The sequence below is a fragment of the Abramis brama genome, assembly GCF_963993115.1.
Source record: "Abramis brama genome assembly, chromosome: 21".
NCBI lineage: Eukaryota > Metazoa > Chordata > Actinopteri > Cypriniformes > Leuciscidae > Abramis > Abramis brama.
This window is the reverse complement of record NC_139983.1, coordinates 19840789-19860744: the sequence shown is the minus strand read 5'-3', so window position 1 is coordinate 19860744 and position 19956 is coordinate 19840789. Positions and strand designations below refer to the sequence as shown.

Sequence of the window (19956 nt, the reverse complement as noted above, 5' to 3'; positions counted from 1 at the left end):
TTGTTGTTTGTTTTGGATCATTGTCCCGATAAAAGATTATAAGCCCATATAAGATTTCTAGCAGAGGCGGTCAGGTTTAGATTTTTTTATTATCTTTTGGTATTTGATAGAATCCATGATGCCATGTACGTGAACAAGATGTCCAGGACCTCCAGCAGAAAAATAGGCCCACAATTTCAAAGATCCAGCAGTATATTTAAAGGGATAGTTCACTCAAGAATTAAAATTCTGTCATCACTTACTCAGGCCCAAATGGCACACTATATGCACTTTCAGTCTTGTGAAAATACAATGGCTGCCACGTACACATGTCTGTTAAGTCCATGAAACTGTAGTGTGTCCCATTTGTCATTTTAGGTTTCAGAAGGGTCCTTCTGAATGAGGACTCCTTTGCGGTTGATATGCGCCCTCGATGCACACTTTTGCCGAGCCCGCACTGAAGCGAGCTCCACAGCGGACTTCTTCCCGACATTCAAAGCAGTCACGAAAGTGCGGACTCAGAGTGTTTAGGGTGCCATTTAGGACTGGCCTCATCCTTAAGTTGTTCCACACCTGTATGAGTTTCTTTGTTCTGCTGAACACAAAAGAAGATATTTTGAATGATGACAGTTGAGGGTGACATTGACTTCCATTGAAGGAATAAAAATACTATGGAAATCAATGACTATCGTCAACTGTCTGGTTACCAACATTTTTCAAAATATCTTCTTTTGTGTTCAGCAGAAGAAAGAAACTCATACAGGTTTGGAACAACATGAGGGTGAGTAAATGACCATTTTCATTTTTAAGTGAACTATCCCTTAACTTTGGGCATTGGGTACTTTTTATTCCTGTGTGCACCAAACCCATCTGGTGTGTTTTCTGGCAAAAAGATTTTTTTAGTTTCATCTGACCACAGAACCCGTTCCTGACGTTCCAGTAGTGTCTGACAACTGAATATGCTGGAGTTTGTTTTAGGATGAGAGCGGAGTATTTTTTATTTTATTTTTAAACCCTCCCAAACAATATGTGGTGATGTAGGGGCTGTTTGAATTTTTTTTAGGCTTTCTGAACCCAAGACTCAACTAATCTCTGCAATTCTCCATCTTTGATCCTTGGAGAGTCTTTGGCCACTCAAACTCTCCTCCTCGCCCCGCAATAAGACAACGTAGACATGCGTCCTCTTCCTGGCAGATTCGTAACATCAAGTTGATTGGAACTTTTTAATTATTGCCCTGATGGTTGCAAAATTTCAAATCTTTAGCTATTAGCTCTTACAGCCACTTTCTATTTTGTGAAGCTCAACAATCTTTTGCTGCACATCAGAACTATATTCTCTGGTTTTACTCATATTGATGGATGATTAAGGGAATTTGGCCTTTATGTTTCCTCATATTTATACTGTGAAACAAGAAGTCATGGCTGGACAATTTCATGTTCCTAGTCACCCTGGTGTGCTAAAAAATACAAATATGAATGGGAATAAACATCAGAGATATTTTACTCATAAGAAATTCTATGTGTGCCAATAACTGTGGCCAATGAGTTTTGGAGAAAAACATTTATTTCATAATGTGATTTCCCCCCCACTTTCATTTGTTTTACTTATCTAAATCTTAGATTTTTGAATGAAAGATCAAAAGGATAAACAATACAGATTTATTTTCATAGCCATCTTTGTTCATATAAGGGTGCCAATAATTCAGCCCATGACTCCATATTTGACAAAAATAACACCATTCAGTTGCATTTGATCTTTTTTCCACCTTGGTTTAATGTGTTAAATCTCATAAAAGAGTTTCACATTTGAAACAAAATATTGGCTTTATACAGTCTGTAAAACTCAAATTATTTTACACTATATACAAGACATGTGCATCACATTACATAAGAGAATGATGCTGTAGTGGACATGGAGTAGTTTGACACGCTCTGTACTCAAAGCATCCAATATCACATTTGTGACTCTTTCAAACATACAGAGTAAAGGTTACTAGAGATTAGGCTCAGACACGGTTTCATTCAAGATCAGGATCAAAATCAGGATCATGGACCATGTGACTAGACCAGGGTTTAAAACTGCTGTTAAGGAGATGCTCTATTTGAAGTAGTGTTTTCTTCTTTATAATGGTTTTAAATGCATGTTAGAGGTAGAGCCGACATGCTAAATTTGCGCATTCAACTAAACAAAACATGATTTTGTTATTTTGGAACAAAAATGGAACAGATAGTATTCAGATATGACACCATACAAACTGATGCTAGAAAGCTTCACAGACAGCTACATTCTAGAAAGAGCTCTTTTTCTGACTTCCCCTTTCATATTTACACATACTGCATTCATAAGACATTGTTATCTCTAATCGGTTTTCAGTGAGCCTGATAAATAGGTTTTCTTTGTCTGTTATACTCTACTATTGACATCACAGCCTGTAAGTGCGCAGTCACTCATTAACACACACGACACGCTGAGAAAAGCACACGTGAGCAAACGTATTGTGCAAACCTTCAATAACAGTGCTTGGTAATGAAAATATGACACTTGGTTTTTCTGCATAAATAATGAAATATAAAATCTCTAAAATCACTCTATTCTCATTAAGTGGCTCATGATGATACTAAGCATGATGCTGTTACAGTATAGGGCAGCAAATATATATAATTTAATTATTCAATGCTTAATCCACCGAGGCTGTGCTAACAAAAATGGTTCATAATTTATAAAACAATAGAAACAACTACTCTAAGGTTCCACTGTCTGTTCCTGTGCTGTTAATAATGAAATATGGAGCTATATATGGTGTGCAAAATCCAGTCATTTAAATAGGAATTGTGATCGCCAAATTCTCGTAAGCCAAAATATTTCCGCACGCAGATTCGCATCGGGTTCAAGTTGGTCACATAAATTCCCCACATCGACCAGCAGAAAGCTGTTTGGTTTCAAAGTGACTGAGCAGTGCTTTATGGATCCCTACATTTGACAATGGATCTTTTTGCTCACAAAATTTCGCTAATATTACTGCACTTTTGAGATAAAAAAAAAAAAAAGTGTCGCCATAAATTTGAATGAAGAGAAAGAGGTGAAGGAGGAGGAAAAAACAGTGAGTTGGTTCGATTTACAGGTGCTGTGCCGAATTCTGTGACTCACTGAATTCTGTGACCGTAGTAGCTGCTGTATTGAGCTAATCCTAACCTTAACATCACTACATTATGTGTACGGTCACATAATTAGGTGGGTCACAGAATTCGGAATTACACGGGTTCGCACAGAGCGCATTTTGGCGTTCCACTGGGCTGCTTTTAACTAGTTTTTCAATGTAAACAATTGTGAAATGTATTATGACACAGAGAGGAGCTGTTTACAGGGCTGCGTCACGGCAGTACTGAAAGCTACGAAGCCAACAAGATGGTACGACACCTGCAAATCATGCCAGATATAAAAGCCAGGTAATTTGTTTCCTCTTTTAGACAACTGTTGTACTAGACTTCTGTGTTTTTACATTAGTTATTTAAGTCATACAGATCTGATGGTTGTGTATCAAGGTGTGTGCACTGTTTCTGTGTATTGAAATGCATCTATAGTAAGGTTATGCAGTTTGCCGGTACCAAAAATTTTAGATTTGACCATTATTAGATTTGTTAATGTTACTGTTACATGCTATGCGTATCTATAACGCATTTTAAACAGTCTACCTACGTCTGCTTGTGCTGCATTCACACCATGTCGTAATAGAGTGGTGCAGGTATGACATCACTTTGTAGGCCAAAACGCGGAAACGAGTTAGCATTTTAGCACTTTCAGCATCGTCCCAAAAGTCAATGGTTTTTTTTAATGGGGTTTTGGTTAAATGGCTGAAATAAGGTGTTCAATAAGTTAACAATAAGTTATGCTTATAATATGCTTATAATAAAAACAATAAGTTATGCTTATAATTGTGCTCTTACAAACTATTCTAACTCTAACGTTCTGGGAAAATATTTTTCGATAAAAACCGAAAGTGTTGTTGGTAGCTTAGTGATGGTGACAATGAAATCGTGGGACCGTGGTGTAGTTCGTTTATAGCCTACATTTAGCTGGTGACTGCATTTAGGCTTCAAAATTCATAAAAGTTCTGTTCATCTGTTTGTGTTCATGTGTAAGTATCATAAACTTTTGTTGATCACAGAACTTGTTTTTTTGCGATAATCCAAAAGCCTATGGAAAAATCCTATTGGATTTTTGTCGAGGGAGCAAGTGTGATGCTAACGGCCGGTTGGCCTACAAAGTGACGTCATACCTGCACCACTCTATTGGAGTTATACGCAAAAAACTTCCATATTCTGTAAAACAGGTCGCATCACTTCCGGTTCAGCTCTTTTGTATGTGCTTCCAAAAATATAGAGCTGTTTTTACTGAAGATGCCTTCAAAGGAGCGAGCAAAAATGAGTATTAACTGATGTCCATCGCATTTGCAAATTGATATCAAAAAGTTGAATTAACCGTCAACATTAAAAATAACTAGCTAGGTTAGCTGATTACTTAACTGAAAGTCCATTGATATCGCTGTCAGTTCACTTTCTTCGACAAGCTGATGCGACGAGACCTGTTTTCCTGTTTGTTCATGTGACATAACATTCGACATAAGCCTTTTACCGTAATTTCAAATCAAAGCCGTTCACATCCTCGGACTGGGAATTATGCGTTTCTATGGCAACACCATTGACTAATTACAAGTTCTACGAGTACGTAATTATGGTAATTACGACATGGTGTGAACGCACCTTTGTACTAAGTATCGATTTTGTATTAATACGAGGTTCCAGGGGCTGGTATCACACTGAACCAAAAATATGTAGTGTTTTATTTCAGCTATCTTTGTGTAAGTTTTTCAGTAGTGTTGTGTTCCGTAGTTTAAAAATGAAAATGAGGTGTATAAGTCTCAAGAATATGACTTTTGTTGCGTGCATTACGTAGTGTGTGTTAAGGCAGTGTGTTTTCAGAAGCTGTTCTCGTGGCCTGCGAGGATGTACAGATTACTTTGAGCCGTGGGGTCTTCCGTCGGTTTGCTTTCCAACACCACCACTCTGAGAAAGACAGAAATGTTTGTGAGAACCGTGCTGACTGTGGCTCTGCTGTGGTATAGTGTAAGTGTTGGTGAGCTCTCACCTGTCTGCACCCAGCAGCCTGTAGGTTCGTGAGTTATCAGCGATCTCCTGAGTAATCTAAAGCAGAGAACATCAGTTACCAACTACACACATTTTGTCTAAAGGCTCAGTCACATTTATCGTTGGTCTGCGAAAAATTGTGGCCAAAATCCTGTCATTGTTCCACAAAATTTTGCTAATGTGACCGCACTTTAAAGCTAAGAGCACTGGTTACCAGCTATGAATGTATATTCTAGTTCAGTCGTTCTCAACTGGTGTGTCACGATGCTATGCGCATGAAACCATCAAAATCAAGGTTGTATGTTTTGGGCGCCACTTGATGTCAGCTGTAAATCTGGGTCCTGAAGCAAAACTAGTTGAGAACCACCGAGTAAAAAGTTCACAGGCATAACACACCTCACTGTTTTTAAAGCTTCGCCCCTGCATTCCATGCTTCCAGAACGCCAAAACACTGTCCTGCAGACACACTTGAAAAAAGACAAATAAATTATTATTAATCAAAGCACACAATGAATTCTCCCATCCGCCTTAATTTAATGTAACGTAATTTAAAACTGAATTAAGTTCTTACCTATTGCCTCAATCTGGAAGTTAAAGGTAAGTTCAGTTGACAACTTCCTGTTGGATTTTAACCTGCCCTGTAAATTCACCAACTTTATACACCCTGCAAAATATACAGTAGAAACTAATTATAATGTAGTAATGACTTCCCAGAGATGGAACTGAGCTTGTGGAAATGCTTGTTTGAACATAAATCTGTGCTACAAGTGCTGACAAATATCGAGAAAAAAAATCCTGTGTGAATTCAGGAAGCAATATCAGGCTAATGTACATGTGGTTTTATCACACTGTGTCTAAAATTAGCCCTTTACTGGTGAACAAAAAACTTTAACACAGCTTAAAGTGTTTTATTGCTTTTATAAAACTATTATAATTAGTATAATCAATACTCCAAACAATATTTATTAGTGTATATAAATATATACATATTAAATTGAAAATATTATGCATTTCATTATTCTTCCTATTATATTTAAATTGAATATTATTTTAGAAGAAATAGAAAAATGATTTCATAAATATTATTATATTATTTATTATAATACAAGCATATATTTTATTTACTTACGATCTAAACACACAAGGACAGTGTCTCTCTCCAGCTGAGTCACATGAATGACACATGTCTGAGGTGTTTCTGGAAACACAAAACACAACAAAGGTTCATACAAGACCCAAGAGCAACACTCTAAAAGCACCAAACATGTTTTAAGCAATCCAATCCAAACCAAAAAATCATTCTGTTTTGAACACAGCGAGACTCTGTAAAACTGACCGGGCTCTGTGAACGCGGGGGTGGCAGCATTGGGATCAACAGTGCCAAATGTGACCACCTGATCAGGGTGGCTTCCTTTACTGACTGCCACACAAACCAGTGGATAATGCTGCTCAGGAACCACCAACATCTCAAAGACTTCTAATGGACACGGCAGGGTGAGGTCTATGCTCTGGACAGACACAAATACACAAGATTATACTAGATAGATTTATAGATGGATTAACATTGTGTTTCTCAATATTTCACTTACCTTTATGAGCATGAAGCGCTGCATGGCTTCCACCCATTCCAACAGCATTACACTGGACTGGAAAGCTCCACATAAGTACTTATGTCCTGTGTATGGGTTTCGCACTATGGATACACATACAGAAGCATGTTGACTGTATCTGTGCAAAGAATATTTACTATTTATGTGCAAATCCTAAAAAATGTGCAGTGTTCTGATCATATAATTTGGTGGGCATTTCAACACAAAACATAAGAATGCATCTATACTGACCTACACAGCATTTCTGGCAACCCCTTGTATCTGGGATTTTATTGGACACGGTAAACTTTCTGAAAGAAAGGCATTACCATGACAGTGCTAAAATGCAAAATGATGAGATTTCATAGGATGTGCATTTAACAAATATTTAAATGAAATTATGAGTTTTATCAGAAAAAATTCCTACACACAAAAAAAAAAGATTTGAAATGGATTAGTCTGAATCATACCGTGGGATTATTTTGTCAGGGAGTTTATGCGTTGGTATGGCAACGGGTAACTTCTGCATCTGTCGAGCTTGCTCAAAGAGCCCCGCCAGGTTGTAAGAGTACAGCTGCGATGCTTTACCTATGGAACGCACACACATATGAGCATAGAATTACATTATGGTAAAGCTAAAACATTAAAATATCCTTCAACAGCATGTAAATCTTTTCCTCATTGGTTTTATCTCACCTGATATAGAAAGTAGCCAGTTGTTCATTACATACACCCATGTACACCTCCGTGGAACCAGCTGCATGTAATCAAACAAAAATAAAAATAAATAAATAATCCCATTTAATATATTATTATCAAAATTCAATGACGGTTCTTCATGATTAAATAAACTCTCATTACTTTTTAGAGTAATGCATAAATATTGATTATATATATATTTTTTATTACTATACATATACATATATATATATATATTTTTTTTTACACTGATGAGCCAAAACTTCATGCCCATGGTCATAATGTTTTGGCTCATTTGGATCATCGGTGTGTGTGTGTATATATATATCAAAATTATTCCTGACCTGTTCCATGGAGCTCTCATGAATTTCATTCAGATTGAGGGTATAAATTCCTTCCTCAGCACCAAAAATCAGATACTGGTCTGAAAATGAGTCACAACAAAATCTCATAAAACTGACAAAACCCATAATTATGATAACGATGTAAGAAGCATTTGATTTGAGAATGCCTGAGCTCTGCATGTACTGTTTCTCACCCCTGGTGTTTGGGTTTATCCATGAACAGGCACAGTGAATCTTCAGGGGACAGCCATTAAACACTTTAGAGAAACAAGCTCCCATCTGCAGAGCAGAAAGAAAGATCAACATCATGGCAGCAGGGCTGAGGTGGAATGGTCCAAATGTACTGTAGTTGCTTTTACATTTCTGTTAATCCAGGTGTGTCGATACCTTCAATGTCTTTCAATATTTGTGTGTATGAAATTAATATAGCAAGAAAATGAGTGAAAGATGGAGAGATGAAAAGACAGATAGAAAGAGGAAGAGCTGGATGACTCACATGTACTTGAGGGGTTGGTGGGAGGCCATTACTAAACGGTAGCTACAAAAAAAGAAAGAGATAAAGTCTGTAAGATGCTATCACAGTTTACAAGAGCAGAATATGTTTTATTAAACTATTTTTTAATCAGGGAATCATAATTACAAGGCAATAACTGTAAATTCCACACACTCTGACAAAATATACCACATCTATCTCCTCCTGTCCGTAGCACAGACATTGCAGTTTCATAAATTTAGTTTGGGGTTTAGAACAACCCTAATTATAACAATAACACAATGAAAGAGGCAGAGATATTTCCCTTGCTTGGCATTTGAACCATTTTGATGAATTTCTATGTTATGTTTTTGAACAAAATTAGAATTAAGGAAAAAATTAAAAAAAGGAAAATTTTATATTATCAAAAAACATAAACGTTTCGAAATAACCATAAGGAGATTAATCGCACCTTTAGACTAGATGATGGAAGGGAGGCCAGTTTTTCTTTCTCTCCATTCTCCTGAACAGAAACTCCATTACCTGCACATAAACGCTCACATTGTATCATCTGTCCTTTGAAAGCTGAAATCACATTCAAGGAACAAAGACACACCTATGTAAATTAGGTTCATTACAGAGGCACCCCTATTTAAAAAACAAGCTATTTAGCTGTTTTTGGTTGCACTGTCACTGCCTGCAGAAAGCAAGTGGTAAAAAAAAAGAAAGAATTTGTGTACATTTTCTATTAATGCAGTGGTAATTTATCAAATGATCAAATAATGGAGAAGAGAATCATAACTGGGCATTTATCCAGAAGCTAGATTTAACACACTTTCTGCATTTTACAGAGCTGATTCAGCATGGGCATGTTTGTTACCTTATTTGCATAATCTATTCAATTATTTAATTATTATCCATCTGTTAATGAGTTGTAAAACAACACCTTCTAACTACTAAGTCACATTAAGTAGCTCTCAACTAAACTACAGTAAAGCTACAGCTATCTATGTTGTGGGACTGAACTAAAGCCAAAATGACACAAGGAACAGGAAGACTGGCAAGGCTGTCTACCAATCACAAGAGGGCACGCTCAAGTGGGCGGTGCTTAGCTTACTTTGTTCTTCCTGTTGTTCAGCATGAAGCCATTCCCAGAACCTATAAATCCCATCATCCCCTGCTGGCTCTGTCTGAGTGTGCTCAGATGGTTTGTTACCTAGACTACTACGCCTGTGTGGGGGCAGGCGAGGAGGTGGCGGTCTGGGGGGCACATAAGAAGCAGGCCGAACAGGAGGGGTGGAGCTCCCAGAAGCTGGACAACGTTTAATGGTCCCTTCTCCGGTATTGTCCTCTGAGACGGTACTGTTCTGTGCGGGAGACAGAAGCTTCGGCTAAGAAGTGATAAAGAGAAACAGTGTGAGTTACACATTCTGTCAAAAGTCTGTGGGATAGAGAAGTGTATGTGTATCTTTTACCTTGGGTGGCAGAGGAGGTGGTACTTTCGGTCTCATGGTTGAAGTGGAGTTACAGCTGTAGGCACAGACACACACAAGCATATTGAAATGATTTATAGTCTGCTAAACATATATATACTGCTAAACAAGATACGATAACACAAAAGAAGGACGCAAGGACCAATGGCACAGTTTCTTTGGACAGTGGAAACACATACAGGGAAACAATCAGATGAAGAAAGAGACCATATACAACGTCAAAAACAGTAAAGAATTATAACCGGCAAGCAAGAAATGGTCATGTGGACACAAGACACACAAATATAGTGCTAAATATGCTGAAGTCTAATCTACCTAATCCAAAGCAGAATATTTTGAACTTCTTAGAGTTTACTCTTTCAATCCTTCAAACTGATGGAAAACAAAAGTGTTTCTGTATGTCTTGCGCTCATCGCCAACTTATTAAACAAACCAAAACAAATGTCTGATCAAATTCCATGACTGAAACACAAATCAGAATCAACACACAACATACACAAATAATTCAGTATAGTAGATTTTTATAAATAGATTTTGTGAGTAGAAAATGTGAGTGGTGCTTGTCCCTGCAAAACTCATTGCCACAATGCTAGGGTGTTCTGGTGGTTGCCAGGGTGTTGCTATGTGACTGATAGGAGGTTGTTTACTGTCCCGAGTCGATAAAGCCCAGTCCTAAATCTTTATAATACTCGGGTTCCTCCTTCAAAGTAAATCAAAGTTTTTTGCCCATTTTGTCATCTGGCAGATTTTTTTTTAAGTCTTATAGTGTAGAAAAGTAATAACATATGCAATTGTATTAAAGTAGGCATAAAACAGAAATTGTGATCGTCTCCCCTATTGTGACGTATATCAGAGTTAAACAGCGTAACAAATGAGCAAAAATGTAAGGCGTGACTTGATTTTGTCCATCAGGAATTGATTGGATTGTTGTTTTTGTTGCCAGGGGGAGGGCAAGTTCATGTTTTTGATTAATGATTATGAAAGCACATGACTAAAAAATTGCAATATTCCATAAAAAAAAAAAAAAAAAAAGTCAATTTTGGTGATGTTAACATATGTACAAGCAGCTAATAAAACAAAATGCATACTTAAGTGTCTTGGCTTACCATAAACTCTCATACTATAAATTAACTTACAAACACAAATACATATCATGCATCTGAGCACCAGCAAGCAACTTAAAACCAGACACACTGCAAAACAAACCGAGCACATCCTTCAATCTCACATCCAGTTGACACTAACAGACAGGAAATCACGGATGATCACAGGTGTTTTTGATAACATTACATCTTCCTCTCACTTACTGCAAATCATCACCTTCATCCTCCTCCTCATCCTCTAAATGTGTCACATGACCCCTGAGAGAGATGAAGAGGGTGAGGCTAAGAAGGTAAAGCAGCCAGAGAAGAATGCAGAGAACACACACACACACACTCAGCAGTAAGAGCTTCTCAGTGCCAAGCAGAGATGAGACTGCAGAGGTGATTAGTTTGCAAAGCAGGCTGGCTGACCAATCAAAAGTGACAGTGGGAGTACCTTTGATTGAGCTCCTCAGCAACAGATTTTAATAGACTCCTGAAAAACAATGAATAAGAGAGAACTTGTTTTATATATATACTGTGTATATGTGTGTGTATATATATATATATATATATATAACACATGCACACACATATACATATATATATATATATATATACACACACACATGCACAGACATATTAGTAAACTAGAGATGTGTTGCAACACCAAATTGACAAGCAACTAGTCATCCAACAACAAAACTAGTTGATTAGTGTGGTGACAGGTTGTAGACTTTCTCTTATTTCTTTATATATTTTTAGCTTTGTTGCTTTAAATTAAACTAGAGATGAGTCATGATGGATGACTAGTTGACCAACAACCGATTAGTGAGCCTGGCTAGTTTTAGACGTTCCTTTATTTTTTAAAGAATTAATTTATTAGTTAACTAAATTAGTTAACATGAAGTAATAATGAACTGCACTTCTACAGCATTTACTAATCTTTGATAATGTTAATTTCAACATTTACTAATACATTATTAAAACTCAAAAGTTGTATTTGTTAAAATTAGTTAATGCGCTGGTAAGTAACATGAACAAACAATGAACAGTTGTATTTTTATTAACTAACGTTAACAAAGATTAAAAAATACAGTAACAAATGTATTGCTCATGGTTAGTTCATGTTAGTTAATACATTAACTAATGTTAACAAATGAAACCTTACTGCAAACTGTTACCATTTATTTATAATTTTGTTAATTCTAAACTAGGGATTGGTCACAATGGTTGCATAATCAACTAGTAACCAACAACCAAGTTGATTAGTCAGGTAGAATAGTTTTAGACAATTTCAGTTCTTGTTATTTTAATCTATCAACCGACTAGTTGATCAATGAGGTCGACTAGTTATTCATTCATTTTTTAAATAGACTCGCAAATAAAGAATAAAACACACTCACTTGTTATTTCCCAGAATGCTTTGGGGCTCTAACGGTAGATCCTACATGAATCAAAAAGACAGTCAGACGAATAATCCAAACAAACAGACTAAACAACAATAAATCAATGGCAGAGTGTCACAAACCATCTCATGATGCGGTTCGGTCTCCTTCCTCAGAGGTGGATCGAACTTCACCTTATCAACTAGAAGAGGGCCACACATAGACTTCAGATTTCTTTTTGTGCTTGTAAGTATTCTGAGAATTCTTGTGTTTATTTCGGTTCAGTGAGTCAAAGTTTGCTTGACACATGACTTACAGTTAATCTCAGACAGAGTCTTTCCGTCTCGTGAGCTCCTGCTAGTTGAGCGGATTCGATGTGGAACAGACACGGGAGACTGCAAACAAAGGGACCACAAGTTAAGTTTTCAAACTTGAAAGCTAAAAAGCCTTAGTTATATACACACCTTTTCTGAATATCTGTTACAAGACCCTAATCTTTCCTCAAGGCAACACCGCAAGCCACTGCAGTTACGTGTTAAAACCAATAAACTCACATGCGTTCATATACACACACAATCGCATATGCACACTGCAGCATGGGTAACCTGACACACTTGTACCTGGCAGCTGGCAGAGCCAACTGACTGCCCTCACTTAGGATCTACATCTAAAGAAACAACCAATTAGAAATCAGTGCTTCAGTTTAAAGCCCTGACATGGTTTCCCAATGGTTAAAATGTAAAGAAAGAGTCAGATATATGGAATTACCTCTGGGTCAATGTCATCCTCTTCTGCATCACTGTGTGTACTGTGGTCAGGGTTGTTGGCTTTGTCCAGTAGCTCAATGGCAAGAGTCCGGCTAAGCGGCTGGGTAACAAACGGGTGCTGCAAAAACAGAAGTGATGCAATGAAACATTATTGAACAATGGTGGATCAATGGAGCCAATCATATATGTTCTCTGAAGGAAAGGCAGATCTTACCTGCAGTAGTTTGTCAGCCGTTGGTCTCTTCTTGGGATTTTTGGTCAAAGCCATTTTCACAAAGTGATGGAAATTATTTGTCCTTCATGAACCAAAACAAACCAGATGAGAATGAAAAAAATGTATCTAACATTTGAATAAATCTAAGTTTGCCGTTACAGTAACAAGCGTAGAATTGAAATAGGGAGGGTTTAAAAGAAGTTTTTTCAGCGGTTTTCTGCTTTTTAAAAGCAGCGGTTTTCACAAAAACATTAAGCATAAAAGTGTCCTGGGCCCAGTTGTTCAAAACGTTTAATCTGGATCAGAATGATCTGGATTTGGAAATCCTATGTTTTGTTATCCAGGATCAGGTAACCCATCTTACTTTTGTGCCGGTTTTTCAAAGCAAAATTGGATTGAATCACCCTGATCCAGATACACACTTTTTCAGATTACCAAATCTGGATTACTATTGCTCTACGGAGCCCCTAAAGGGACATGGTGATGGAAAAATATGAGATTGGGAAAAAAAAAATTTTCAGTGCTTTTGCTTTCTCTCAGAAAAGTTTTGCATGAGTTTGCATTCACACGAGAAAATGTGTTCGCTCGCAAAAATCTTTTGACAGGTTCGTCTCTTATGATTGTGCCAATGTAGATTACAAACAGTGATTTAAAAAAACAAACACTTTTTATTATAATTTTTTTAACTTTTGTTTGATATTTACAATTGTTTGGGGATTATTTTATGGCGCCAAATTCTCTTTTTTACTTTACTGTAGGCTACCGAAAGACTACTTGTAATTTATTACTTTAACAGTTAAACTAATTTAAAATCCGCCCTTCTGCTGGGATCAGTATAATCCTAATTTTTTTGAAAAGGTTTCAAAGGTATCCCAATCTTACTAAAAAGTTTGGAATACAAACTGATGATTTGATCCAGATCAAAACCAAGATTGGATTTTGTGATCTAATCTGATTTCAGAATCGTTTTTTTTTTCTTAAAAAAAATAAAATAAAATAAAAAAATAAACATTTTCAAGGTTTGATCCAATCCGATTGCCAAAATCCGGTCAGATTACTTTTGAACAACTGGGCCAAGAGCATCAAATCAGCATATCAGAATGATTTCTGAAGGACACTAAAAATTCAGCTTTGCCATCACAGTAATAAATTACATTTTAAAATATATTAAAATGAAAAATTTATATTTCACAATATTATTGTTTTTTAAGCCTTGGTGACCATAACAGACTTACAATAAAAACATTAATTAAACGTAAAACATTTTTTTTAACCAACTCCACACTTTTTAACGGTAGAGTATTTTGTTTTTCTCATTCGATTTTGAACAGTACTTATGAATCATTTAGAAATACATACCACTTAACTTTGTCTTTCAGCTTAGGTGGTTGGAAACTGCTCTTGGTCATTAGGAAGAGTGCTCTAAAGGGGAAACGCAACAGAGAGGACCAAAGTAAGACAAACGTGGAAAAGAGGGAGAACACTAGAGTGTCATCATACTACGGGTGACCTGTGTAATATATATTAACTATGAAACCATGCAATTCATTTAGCAGAATCGGACATCCATTGTGAAGCAATGGACTGCCCATGATGGAGGAAACTGGACACACACCTCATGGGGTGCAAGTCGAACATTGGCGGCTCCAACTCTGCCAGCTCAATAGCTGTGATGCCCACGGCCCAAATATCGCACAGCTGATTGTAGCCCCCTTTCCTCTCGACTGCGGCCACCTCAGGCGCCATCCTACAGAGTAAGACACATAAAGAAAGAAATGATATACATGTGACTACAGTGATGACTAGAATCAATCTATTAAAAAAATCCTATCACATAAGAGACAAAAGAGGACTGACATACCAATATGGAGTTCCGATGAAGGACTTTCTTTTTGCTAAAGTGGCTGATATCTGAGCCGAAACTCCAAAATCAGCTGGAGAGAGACAAACGGAAGGTGTGAGAGAGGAATTCAGTGGTTCTGTTTTAAATGAAAAACCGCCAAGTCATTCATATAAAGTGTTTTTATTACCTAGCTTAACGTAGCCATTGTCCGTCAACAGAATATTTGCGCCCTACAAAACAAGAGTAGAGACACAGTGAGCGATTTTGAAAGATAATAAATCATGTTCATTTGATTCAGACTAATTCATTAATGAATCATTTAGACCAATTTGTGAACCAGTTCAACCAATTCATCGAACAAAAACATCTTAAGAGAACAATTCACTCAAGTTTTACTCTACACAAAAGCAATTACTGGCCAATGAAATATTTTAGAGCATAACTGAATATTCACTATAAAAATATTGTCAAGAATAGCATTTTCCCAAAAAAACCCCCACTATTTATCTCAGTTATTTTTGCATGATAACATCAGTCGAGTGGGACATGAGTGAAAATTATGTCAACACTGTGAGATTTAATTATATTTGAAAGTCCAGTTTGTACCTTTATATCTCTGTGGATCTTGCCTTTGTTATGGAGATAGTAAACACCCTGACATGAACACAGAAACCCACATTAATCATTCAAAAATGTCACACATAATAACTTTTACGCATCAGTAAATGTGTGTATATACCTGCAGGGTCTCCCGACATACATACGCAATCTGGGATTCTGACAACGGCCCGGTAACTGAAGATACAGATATACATCTATATGAGAGAATAGCTCAACATGATAAATGCATTAAAATATCCCGTTTTGGAATCGGTAACAATAGTTACCATGGTATATATCCTGGAGAGAGCCCCCGCCACAGTATTCCATGCTTATCCATAATTTATCTCTCCTGAAACAGGGATATTAAGACATCAATTATCAAGCCTTGTCAGACCATTTCTGGCCTCAACAGCTTAAAAGAGGTGCATGTTGGGTTGTGACGTGTACTTCAACAGCCAGGGAAAAATATCAACAATTAATAAAAAGAGAGAAACAGAATATACACTACGGTTCAAAGTTTTGGGCTCTGTACGATTTTTTTATGTTTTTGAAAGAAGTCTCTTACGTTCATCAAGGCTGAATTTATTTGATCAAAAATACAGTAAAAACCATAATATTGTGAAATATTTTCACAATTTTAAATAACTGTTTTCTATTTTAATATATTTTAAAATGTAATTTATTCCTGTGATGGCAACGCTGAATTATTAGCATCAGTCTTCAGTGTCACATGATCCTTATATGCTGATTTGCTGCTCAAGAAACAGGTTTTAGGATTCTTTGAAATTGAAATCTTTTGTAACATTAGAAATGTCTTTACTATAATTTTTGATCAAATGAATGTGTCCTTGCTGAATAATAATTATTTTTTTCAGAAAAAAAACCCCAAATCACATTGACTCCAAACTTGTAAAAGGTAGTGTAATGCTAGTAAAACAGTTAATTGCACAAAAAACTGCTGACATTTAATGAACAACCAGTCTGCCCCTGTATTACATTATACAATGAATAAAACATAAGGGCGTTTGATTGCATGTGTGTACATGTACCTGAGGTAACTGCCAAAATATGCAACGATGTTTGAGTGTTTACAATCTTTCATCATTATAATCTCCTGCTGTACCACGTCAAAGTCCTCTCCTGCAAATCAATTCACAAAATAATTCAGTAAATGGTAATTCACACCATTACAATGCACAAACACACCATACTAGTAATATTTAACTATTCAAGTATAGATGGATAGTGATAGGGCACTAAGTACCGGTGGTTAAACAGCACTGTGTGTGCAGCAGCGCTGACTCACCTGGTTCTAGTTTGATGACTTTGATAGCAGCCAGTTCTCCAGTGCTGACATTACGAGCCTGGAAAAGAAGAGCATTAGAGCTGTGATTCCATAAGCCCAACAGGTGTACAATAGCACAAGTGCTAATGCCAAATGCTAACTCACTGATCCCAATTGCTCTACTCATTATTATATGCATTAGATATAATTATTAGACATGTTGTATGGATCAGACCCACATTTAAAGATCAATCTGCTCCAACAATAAAAGGAGAAGTTTGCAATTTCTGCACCACTAGTGCCATTGTTTCTGAAACATTCCTCCCATCTACCCTATTTTTGGACATAAAGACAGTCCCACTTGTTGATTATTGATGATTGCAAAAACAAAAAGCAACGTTTAAAGCTAAGTTGTTTGGATTTTTTGTCAAAATTAACCTATAAATGGAATACATATCGTTCTCCCTGAACATTAAGACGGCATTGGAGAAAGTATTTTAATTAGTAGCTAATGCTGAGAGCAAGGTTGCCAGTGGCCGATATAAAAAAATACTATTTACTGACAACAAATGAGATTGTTAAAATGAATTATTATACATGTTTATTTTTAAACATTATATCAATTATTTGAGAGCAGAAATTGTTTACTATCCAATGAGAAGGCTGAAGTAGACTAGTAAACAACGAACTGCTACTCTAATGAAAGTTAGTTGACATGAAGGTGCAACGTTACTTATAGGCAACAGAATGTCTAAAGGGGACCATCAAAATAAAGTGTAACCATATTAAATGTTTCTTAAATGGACTATGTCACACTGAATACTGGAGTAATGATGATAACAGGAATAAATTATTTTTTAAATATATTAAAATAGAAAACTGGAATATTATTTAACATTTTATTTTACAGTTTAACTGAATTTTTATGAAATAAATGCAGGTTTGGTGAGCATCAGAAAAAAAAAATCTCTTACTGACCCCAAACACTAGCGTGTGTATATATATATCAGTTCAAGAATATTTTTCAGGATTTTCTAGAAAGCACACAGTATTTTGCATGTTCTCTCACAAGTTAACGCACAAACACACTCACAAAGGCCTCATCTATAAAACTGAACTGAGAGACATCTGTCTGCCAAACAGAAGTGAGTATGATGTCATCAGAGACACACAAAGAGAAAGAGAGATTTTCCAACATTTTATCTTAGTTTTACATGGAATTGCATTCAGCATTCCAAGTAATATGGAACAGAGGCAACTGAAATGTGTGTATCGATGTTCACAGTGCTGTGATGGCTGTAATAAGTAGGACAAGGAGAACATCAAATAACTTTCACATGCGCACACACACTCACACAGGGCCTCTACGATCGCAGTGAGGCATTTCACTGTCCTGTAATAAATAAGCTCAGGGCTGTTTCTACTTTTTAATAAAATAAGTTAACTGATTAATCTAAGCAGAAGGAACATAGGCTACGTAAACAATCCAATTAAATTGCATTGCAATAATCAACCAGATGAATTTGTGAAATTCTCATATAGTCTTCTCTCTGTTTTTATTTTGCTTGGTCCTACATCTCTTCACCTACAACAAGGATCTGATTGAGTGAACGTGTGTGATTAAATGTTATACACCCAACACACACTCTAACCCAAACACACTATAAAAACCCAGGAAGAGGGAACAATTACGAACAAACAGGATGGACATAGTTGTGGGCAAACACACTCACACACTTGCAGTTTAAAGTTCAGCCACTTCCTGTCACCGAAGGAAGTCAGGCACATTTAGTGTTTCTTAAGAACAAGATTGCACTTGCCTTTCCCTTTAGATCCAACACCTTGCAACACCCCTTAGTAGTGACCATCTGTCACTGCACAGTCTCTCTGCAGCATATTGGTCTATTCTTGCCTTTGTTTATGTCACACAGATATATCACATAAAGAGATGCAGGACTTTGAGTTTGACAGCCCTGCTTTGGCTCTCGCTAGTCAAACAGACCTGCTAGGCCCTGTGCTTAATGGAAACAAAGATCTCTAGAGCCTTTCAGGATATTACACCATATCCGAGACGCAAAATTGCTACAAAACACAGATATACTGTGGTCCAGCATAAACACACATCTGTTGTCTCCCGCATTCACTAGTTACATTGGTCAGTTAAGTGGCTTCGCCTTAATCCCTAGTGAGCTTCCTACATAGACAGTATTTTTGGGCACCATAGGGGCATTCTGACCGTTTGGAAAGCGTTTATGATGCCCAAAAATGCAGTCTAGGTCGGTAGCTTTCTAAAATCTGATACCCAGTTGATCTCTACCTTGTACACATCTCCATAGGTTCCGCTCCCGATCCTCTGGATCAGCTCAAAGTCTTCCTGTGGGTTTCTGCGCGACAGATCCAAGCTTAAATTCATTGTGCAAGTCACCGTTTGCGCCCTCCGGTTTATTTACGTGTTCCCGGTGTCAAAAACGGGAGGGGGGTGATGATCGCATAGACATACAGTAACGGAGGGATATGACGGTCCAGTCCCACCGAACTACAACAACATGGCCTCCTACGCGCATGCGCATTGCAACTGACACACTGGCAAAGTGTCATAGCACACGCAGTGAGGATGGAGAGAAATTTGTGCATATAAGCCAGAAATGGTTTGAAAACTTAAGCCACGCTTAAAATGTAACAAAGTGATTTTAATAGATAGCAAACCAAGCAATATTTCTTTATTTCGTTTTTTTTAAAGAAAAATTTAACAAGCATACTTTTCCAAGCAATATTATTTAAACCAAAATATAACAGTTTGAAAATATAATAGATATAGGCCCAGTTTCACAGACAGGGCTTAGATTAAGCCAGGATATGTTGCTTTCAGTTAAAACAGCTCAAACATGCACTTTAATCTGGGACTAGCTAAAGATCTGTCTGTGAAACTGTGGGATAGTGTCAATTTTAAACAATAGGCTATCCCCGTTTCACAGACAAGGCTTAAATTTTTTTTATTAAAAATAATTGTAAGTGTACTTCGTTAGACTAAATTGGGAAGGGTCACAGCACTT

The 19956-nt window shown here is 36.8% G+C and overlaps 1 protein-coding gene across 2 annotated transcripts; it reads right to left on the bottom strand.

Moving 5' to 3' along the window:
* Positions 1-1723: 1723 nt before the first annotated feature.
* Positions 1724-19476, bottom strand: map4k3b (mitogen-activated protein kinase kinase kinase kinase 3b). 2 transcript variants are annotated; one of them, XM_084096389.1, is made up of 32 exons: positions 19221-19476; positions 16925-16982; positions 16668-16758; positions 15903-15967; positions 15755-15810; positions 15622-15669; positions 15203-15245; positions 15034-15106; positions 14788-14919; positions 14532-14594; positions 13173-13254; positions 12960-13076; positions 12508-12586; positions 12335-12393; positions 12210-12250; positions 11261-11299; positions 9704-9758; positions 9445-9619; positions 8701-8771; positions 8253-8294; positions 7951-8035; positions 7757-7836; positions 7410-7470; positions 7184-7301; positions 6966-7024; positions 6714-6817; positions 6461-6632; positions 6254-6322; positions 5696-5788; positions 5521-5591; positions 5126-5181; positions 1724-5043 (listed from the first exon to the last, which is right to left on the bottom strand). In XM_084096389.1, exons 1-32 carry the CDS (start codon positions 19314-19316, stop codon positions 4956-4958), a joined length of 2541 nt encoding a protein of 846 aa, XP_083952515.1. In that variant the 5' UTR covers positions 19317-19476; the 3' UTR covers positions 1724-4955. The 2 variants fall into 2 exon arrangements, with proteins under 2 accessions (XP_083952515.1, XP_083952514.1); XM_084096388.1 differs by having other exon boundaries at positions 4808-5043; positions 9346-9619; positions 19221-19451.
* Positions 19477-19956: the final 480 nt, after the last annotated feature.